Source organism: Diadema antillarum, unplaced genomic scaffold (assembly GCF_040938485.1).
Source record: "Diadema antillarum isolate AM-2024a unplaced genomic scaffold, OU_Dant_1.0 seq00000100_RagTag, whole genome shotgun sequence".
In the NCBI taxonomy this organism is placed as follows: Eukaryota; Metazoa; Echinodermata; class Echinoidea; order Diadematoida; family Diadematidae; genus Diadema; species Diadema antillarum.
Genome location: NW_027271188.1, coordinates 998930 through 1007606, shown reverse-complemented (window position 1 = coordinate 1007606; position 8677 = coordinate 998930). Strand labels below are relative to the sequence as shown.

Sequence of the window (8677 nt, the reverse complement as noted above, 5' to 3'; positions counted from 1 at the left end):
GGCTTAGCTACCTCATCAGCTAACTTCCTGCATGCTGCGCGGTGCCTCGATCAGAGCACACGTTCACATCATTTTGAGTTATTTTGCATCTAACAAATCAACAAACCAATGCTGACAAAACATAACCTCCTTAGGCAGAGGTAATTAAAATTGATATGCATACAGTAACACTACAGGGGCCATGGAACAAGGGGGGGGGGGGAGGGGTTGCCCACTTTTTTTGCTTGTCAAAGGAAAAAAAAAATCACCCATGAAAAGGCTCTGTAGGTTGGATTCCTGCGGGGGGGGGGGGGGGGGGGGGTAACCTGGTAAAGTAGTTCACTCCAAAAAGTTCATTTTATCACTGAATATCTTTATGTGTTCCCAGTGGCCTGAATGGGACCATCAACCTGGTTACTAAATGTGATAAAAGCATATGTACTGTATGTACATATTTCCCCCACCTGATCTCCACAAATAATTGTCACTATCACAACGGACTAGTACAATTTATTGTAGAAAGGAAACAACATCAACTTTATAGGATTAAAGACTATCAGTACAGACTGATGGTACAGTGTATTTGAGTGCAACTGAAACATGCATGAAGGTTTTGCTTGTATTAAGAAAACACACAAACTTGATAACACCTGTAGACAATGATACAATTTCAATGGACATGTAGTGCAGCATGGCATTTGATCTACTTTATATCTGATAATGGCTCGAAAGAAATTAGAGTGTATGTGTGTACAATATGATGAGTTTTGCATCTGCTGAATGTATGAGCAATTTCTATATGATATATAAAACTACACTGTGGAGTTAGGACAAGCACAAAAAAAAGTAGTTTCTCATCTTTCACACATCCAATTTTGACACCACATCATTTTTTGTTTTATTTTGATATCTATTCAGAGACTCCAACCCCAAACACCTTCTGATCTGGAGATTCTCCCGCCTGAAACCCCTAGAAAACGGGAGACTCCAAGTTGATGTGTGCGAAGTGCACATCATGAGCATGAAGCGTGAAGTTTCTTGCAGCCGGGGTCCAGGGCCCGCTTAAGGGCCCTGGAAGCTCTGGGGTTCAAGATGCTCTCTTGTGCTACCTAAGGCTTATTTTTCAACATACATTTGGCAATAAGTAAGAAATCTTAGAGAGAGATCTCCCGTCGAAAGCGGGAGAGTTGGAGTCTCTGTCTATTGGTTTTAAATGTGGCAACAGAAATTATCACAAGTTTGTTTTTCTCATCCCCGTCCACATCCATTTTGAGTTGCCATGTCTATCGTGGGCAGCTGAAAAAAAACACAAAACAAAACTATGGAAATTCACCTACTGATTGTGATGTCATGCAAACATAGCATTAGAATCTCCTCATGTAATAATTTTGCGCATATTCCGGGCCTGAATGTGGTGCACTGTTGAGAAAGCATTGTAGATCTGCATGTACTGTATGTGTTACATACTTGTACTTTGTGAATGGACAAGTTGTCTTCGCACGCTTAAGTCTACTTACACATAATGAGTCTTGCTTGGTTTTCAAAGTTTATGAACTCGTACCTGATATTGCTCTAGGATGTTTTTGTACAGTATGTAAATTCGCACCACCACTTATTAATGATTTTCAAACATGTACATGTTGTACACTGTACATTACAAACTCACACTAAATATGTTGTATCTCACAACCTTAAACACTTGCATAGACTGAGTCTCCAAAGTCTAGAAGAAGTTGAACATCAAGACACTTAAAGACACTTAAAGACACATTTACACATTTTGGAATATCTCTACGCCTGCCTTGAAGCTCTGCGCTGCACTCAGTATGATACGTTCACATACACAGTAGTGCAGTACAGTCTTTCTGAAATGTGCAAAAAGTATCAAAATAACAGCAAATATTCATTTTCTTCCAAACTATTGAGACACAAATGTTGGTACATGTATTTCAGGTTGTGAAATATTTTGGGCTAGTTTGTGCATCATATTTGGAAATCATATGAGGTGGTGCAAAACTACACTAGTTTGCAATTGCCCGTGCATTCAACAGCTTCAGAAAAATAATAAGATATCAAATAGTAATAGCCTTCCACATCACTTTCTCCAAAAACCAGATGAAAAACCACACGCTTTGTACTTTGCCTTATCTACTGTGATTACTTAGCAAACATGATAATTGTCAATGTTGACTTGATTACATTACAAGTATTGAGGAGTCCAGGGCCCTGTTTTATGAAGAGTTAAAATCTAGTTGATTTCAACTGTATGTCTATGGCAGCCTGTGTGGTAAGGAAATTTAAAATCGATTTTATCTTTTGATAAAACAGGGACCGAGTTACATGTTAATGCCACTCAAATTTTCTGCTGAAATTGATATACTCTGTATCACTGAATGTTTAAATGCCTTAATCAGAGATGTAATTGATTATAAATGCAGATTTTATGTGGTATGGATCTAGTAGTGCCAGATCATCGTATTGATTTCTCAACATCTTGCTTCACGTGAAAAGCAATCTGAAGTTGCGTTTACTTTTGTTGTTGTTATTTGTTGCTCTGGAATCTTTTGGCAGAAAATGGCAAGACTTGGGCTCTGTGCAATCATACTAATTGTGCTAATGACAGTAGCAGCATGGTTGTCTGCTCTGCTGCTGGACTACTTCATGGTTCCTACTCCTTACCAGGGGCCACCCCATCCAAGGAGCATGCAAGCCCCTTTCCCAGGGGAAACAGCAGACAACTTGTGGTGGTTCATTCATGTAAGTTTACATAGCTATCTCATATGTTTTGCACCAACTGCCCTATTCATATTGCCACTATGTTTGAGTGCATGTTTGTCTCTGGCCAGGGTATTGGTCACCAGTATACAAGTACCAGGTATATCTCTCTTTTGGTGATTTTTTGTGTCTGAGTCACACCCATTGGCTGTATAGGGTGTAACTGAAATTTCATGGCTCGCCAATACTTTGTTTTAACTTTTTAATTGTTATGTAGATGTTGCTGTCGTATCAAGCAAGTAAAGCTTTTGTATCAGTAGCATGCATAAAATCTAAGGTAGGTCCTACTGAACAATGATTACTTGTAGAAGTTAATATCAGCATGCATCTTTGAAAGTCTCCAGAAAGCCAAGTTATGAAAAGCCTCTTTCTCTAAACACTGAGATCTGATAAACTAAATTTGATATCCAAGAAAAATACATTATTTGTAGGACATCTGGCACTTTGTATAGAACGTGTGAAACATTTACCCCCACAGTTGTGCCTAGAGAGTGACATGTGTACAGGGATATAAAAGTGTAATCACATACAGATTACGTAGTACATTATCTAAGATTGGATCACATATTTCATTACCTTTTGACACTTTTGGAGTACAAATGTTTTATATAATGATTAAATACAACATTCTTACTTTAATGTGTTGACCATGAAATTCATTGTGCTTTCTTATCAATCTGCCTTCTTTTGTGCAACATGCAGACATTCACTGGCTGTTTAAATTGTGGTTTTGCTTTGCAGATATCGGATATCCACATATCCCGTTTCAGAGATCCGTCACGGACAGCGGACTTCAAAACATTCTGCAATGAATACATTGACATCATAAATCCTGAAGTTGTCCTTGTAACAGGTGAGTGAAGTGTCAGTTCCGCCTCTTTCTCTGCTTCTTTTCTTCTTTTTTGGGGTAAATGTAATCTTCCTCCTTCAATCCTGAAGATTATTGCAGCTGTCAGGGGATGTTTTGTTCAATATGCTCCACGTCTGTGAAAAATACTGAAATAGAATGCCGTAGATTTGTGTTCATAGATATTCTGAAATCTGTACTTCATAGCCCATTGTTACAGTTTGGAGGGGATGGATAGAATGCTGTATAAATTTGTTTTTACTGGGAAGTAGACAATGGTGTTCAGTAGCTGATGTACACTTATTAGCTCAATATATCCACTTTTCAATCTAACGAATATAGTAGTTCTGTGAGACCTCTGTTAGTTTATAGATTTTACAGATGGTTCTGCATCAAACTGTCAAAGGATGCGTTTATGCGCAATTTGCGAAGGCAGAATCCGCGTTTTGAACGTTGATTCAACAAAACAACAAAAACAACAAAAACAACGTTCACGGGAGTACTGTTTAAATGCTCACTCCTTTCGAGCTTGGGAAAGAGTGTTTGCAATTGCTTTGTTGACTTAAGCAGAGGCAGGTCGAATTGGGGAGCGCGCTTTCTCGAAGTTCTGGACTGAGTGTGTGCATCGTTCACGTTTCGACTGGCTATGTGTTTAGCATATATGTCTAATACAGTATACAAGTACATCATTTCAACTAATTACTAGGGAGTACACACATATGAGCTGCAGACAATGATAGTATACGAGTATTTATTCTATCGGCAAATTGTTGACAAAATCGTATCGTATTGAAGTGGGCTCTTCATGCATTAATGTTTCTGTGTAACATACAGAACACAAATGTACAAGCAGGGAGCTCGAGCTAAAAAGCACAACACCGTGACCTGCAAATTGTACATTGTGCAGTAATTGAAATGGCGGCTGGCCTGACGTGCAGATTTTCGCGTAAACCGGAAAGGTGTTGAGCTGACGTCATTTAGATACGTATATATATAAAATTGCAGTGTATGTAATTTTGCATTTATGCATACTCATGAAACGTGATAAGGCAGAATCACCGATTGTACATAAATGCTCCTATTTGTGCATTTTGAAACACATTTTGAAACGGCGTTTACCATAATATCAAAATGAGCATGGACGCAACCACATTTTGCACTGATCGTGCTTCAAAATGCTGATTATGGCCCTGAAAAGTTGAGCATAAACACACACAAAATTTGCTTTATCGTATCAGCACAGGCCAGACTGTGGCGTGAAGAAACAGATGCAAAGTGTCATGTGCCTTGAACAAACCTCATCTAGCTGCCCTCAAGGCAATTTCTGCACACGTAAAAAATGCAATGAGCTGTGTGTGAGAAGCACACTTTGTCACAATTCATGTTTCATGGGAAAACTTATGGGGATCATGTACACAAAGGGGACCACATCAGTGTTAGTGAAGCATGTCATGCCCTGGGATGCAGGCATGGAGGCATACCTGTGGTTCGTTTCGTGTCCCTGTGTGCCTTGTACCCAGTGAGATGTGTGGATTCCTTGGAAAGAGTTTGTAGTGAAATATGACTTTATGTTACTTTCCAAAAGGTGCAATAAGTTGGAGTTTGATGGGCTTGGATAATAGAATGATACCTTTTTGAGTACCGTATACGCCGTTATTTTCACGAGGGTTTTATTTTCGCGAATTTCGCGAGCTCTTTATTTTCGCGAATTTCGCGAGCTTTGGGCTGATTGCGAAATCAAAGACACGCAAAAATATTACCCCGTCAAACCTTGTGTACAAATTGATGACAAGCTCTGGCCGGACCACCAGCGCGCGCGGCTGTCAAACCAGCTAGTACGTACAAATACATGTACTAGTACTGAGTACTGCAACTGCTGGCACATACTAGTACGCTACGGTGCGTCCGGGTGCGACCGATTCTGTAAGTGCAGTACGATGATAAACATGCATTAAAATGTGCAATCTCCGTGCTACGTTACCCTACGCGAACGAACACCGGCTCGACGTGGTTGGGTGCGTGAGGCCTAGTAAGGGATCCATGTAAAACTTTCGCTAACGCTAGCGCAGCTCTGAAACTTTGTAGTCTGCATCTATTTGTTGCAACATTTGGTAGGTACTTGTGAATGCCGTATGTGATTGTCTCACTGTAAGTTCCCGTAATTATTGTTTCATTTTATAAATCTTCTACTGTGTCTTTTCTATTGTCATGTTTGGGTAGTCACAATTCGCATGCAAATGGAAAAACGTTACAAGTACAATGTACGTTGGCAAGTGTTTGAACGTGTTTCTCGGGCTTGGCAGTAGACCTGACTATTACTAGTATCAATCGCGAATTTAACAACACGCGAAAATGCCACTGATACCGTGATTCGCGAAAATATCTGTACGCGAAAATAGTGGCGTATACAGTACTTGATTCTCGTCTTCTCCCTTTTTAAATGAATGGTATGATCTGACATGAATGTCTAGAGCATGCAGCTATCCAGAGAAGAAAGCACTGTATTTAAAACAAACCAAGAACAGAATGGGTTTGATTGATGCCATGTTTAGTGGATACTATAAAAAAAAAACCTCTTCAATACCATGATTACAGAAGTTCAGATTCAAATGATCCATCACGATGTACTTGATGGGTCGAAAACAGAAACACAATGTCAGTAATCCTTGTTGCTTCACACATTTTTTCACAGCAAGTAAATTTTACATTTCATGAGGTATTTACACTTATTTTGAAAGTGTGGGGGGGGGGAGCAGTTTATATTTCTGTGCCACTTTTGACAAGCAAAAAAAAAAAAGAAAGATCTTAAGTGGCAGTTTTCTGTTACAACTACTGGGGTTAATCGGCTTGAAAGCAAAAGGTTGATGTCACTTCTGGGGTAAAAAAAAAAAAAAATTGGGGGGGGGGGGCAAGTGGTTAGACCCTATGTATTCCTATGTATTATACAAAAAAAAAAGGGGGGGGGGGCGCAGGACTGAGCCTTACTTCAATTAACCTCTTAACCTCTCAACACATTTCTTAGGGTTTAGCCATCCCATCATATGTTCAAACATGCCAATCATGTGAAACTTTTGTCTCACATTATCAAGATGGTTGTAAAAGGCCTATAACTTGTACTGGGAACACAATGCGAGATGGCAGAGGCATACCAGTCCCCATGAGCACCATTTTAAGTTTTTCTTTAACAAGCAGCTTTCGGTACAGAGCTCATATTTGTTGAAAGAATACCAAACTGAAAATCTTGTTTGTTTGTTTGGTTGTTGTTGTTGGTTTTTTTTTTGAATGAGAAATGTTGCAACCTTTTTGATCTATTCTCAAGGCCTGATTTGGGCCAGAAATTCCTGCAGATACCATCAAAATGCTCCCTCAGTATCTCTTCTTACATCATGCTGAGTCCACTAGCTCAAAATGCTATGGACACTGCATGCTAGCAGTTTGCCAATGGTCATACACTCCTTGTTTTGGCAGTTATAGTATGTAAGTCTAAGACCCTGTTTACAGTGAGCGAAAAGGCCGGGGTCGGCCGCGGCCGAGCCCGGCCTTCATTTCCGTGTAAACGCGCAAAAGGCCAAATGCAGGGCCAAAATTGGCCGCGCATTTGGCCACGCTCTGGAGGTGATCTCGGCGGCAGCCGAGCCCGGCCTTTTCTCAGTGTAAACGCAAACTGGGCCAAATGCAGTACAAAATTTAGTCTGGCTTCCAGACCCTCTGTCTGTAATATTTTGCTATTCAGGATATTAACGCCCTCAACGTCGAAAACTAGTATAGTTTAAGATGGTTTTGTCCTGCAAAGGATTTTTCCTTCGGCAAAGGCGGAGACTTTATCGCCGCCACGGAGTCCAGTTGGCAAAGGGTCTGGAAACCAGACTATACCAAATTGCGTTTGTTTACAAGCAGAGCGCCACTACGTCAAAATATTGAAAGGTTTGAATTAAAAGCCTGGGCCGAGCCTGGCAGTGTAAACGGACAAAATTGCGGGGCTCGGCCGCGGCTCGGCCGGCTCGGCCCAGCCCCGCACTGTAAACGGGGTCATAGACACGTACCAAAGGTTACCCACCATGAGGTTGCATAAGATTTGAAATTGTGATATCACATACCAGATCAATAGAATACTGTGTCAATACTATACTGTTGTAGCTATGTACATATTCCGTAGGATTTCAAGAACCTGATTGTCTTTCTTTTTTTAATAAATTAATTAATTAATTAATCAATTCATTGATTCATTCATTTTTCTGTTTCCAACAGAAACATAAATATTTTACAGAAATTGAATACATAAATTACATCATAATACATAATAAAGGATAAGTGTACAGAATATTTTAAGTATACGGAAATGCTGGAAATGGGGAGGAATGCTAAAAAGCATTTTCATGGGGGGGGGGGGGGTGGGATGTGATGTAGTGTGGGTATATAAGTAGTAATGATATGTTAGCCACATGAATTGCAGTGAAGGCTTTGAAATTTCACTGCTGAATTCAAGATTTGTTTTTGAGAAATTTGATGGGTATCATTCAGGTACAGAGTGCCATCTTTGGAGTTAAGGAAGATGAAAGTCAAAGTAGCTTGAAAGAGGGCCATGACCGCATGAAGCTGCTCAGTAGCCTACTGTCAATTTACAGACTATGCTGAATGCTTGAAAGTATATGTATTTAATTCCAAGCCAGAGCAACCCATAGGTCTTCAACATACAGTGTTACGGGTACGTAAAGTTATCATGGACTTATTTCCAAAGATTAATATTATGGATGAATATCAAATTGTTATATCTAAGAATCTGTGAGATATGACTTTGGATTTATTTACACATCTGAAGCATGACTGCAAGTCTATAACTTATCAAATATAAGGATTTGTTTCATCCCTGTAAAAATCATTTATTACATGTTTTCATAGCACTTTGCAGGTTGATAATGACTAAGAAGCTGCTTAATTCACACACAGGATTTATCAGTTTTTGCATCATGTCGCAAAAATTGATTTAATTTGTCACTCTTTTTACACAAACTGTGTAAGACAAATTGTTGTGAAAGTTTTTGTAAAAATCGCAATGTTCAGACACATTGCACAGAG

General features: G+C 39.6%; 1 protein-coding gene across 1 annotated transcript in view; it reads left to right on the top strand.

Moving 5' to 3' along the window:
* The first annotated feature begins 2383 nt into the window (after positions 1 to 2383).
* The window catches only part of LOC139726827 (transmembrane protein 62-like), a 41616-nt gene continuing 35322 nt past the window's right edge, over positions 2384 to 8677 (top strand). Inside the window, exons 1-2 of the mRNA XM_071637822.1 lie at positions 2384 to 2736; positions 3496 to 3607. Of these exons, the coding sequence (XP_071493923.1) occupies positions 2554 to 2736; positions 3496 to 3607 (295 nt within the window). The 5' untranslated portion in view covers positions 2384 to 2553. The remainder of the gene's footprint in view (positions 2737 to 3495; positions 3608 to 8677) is intronic.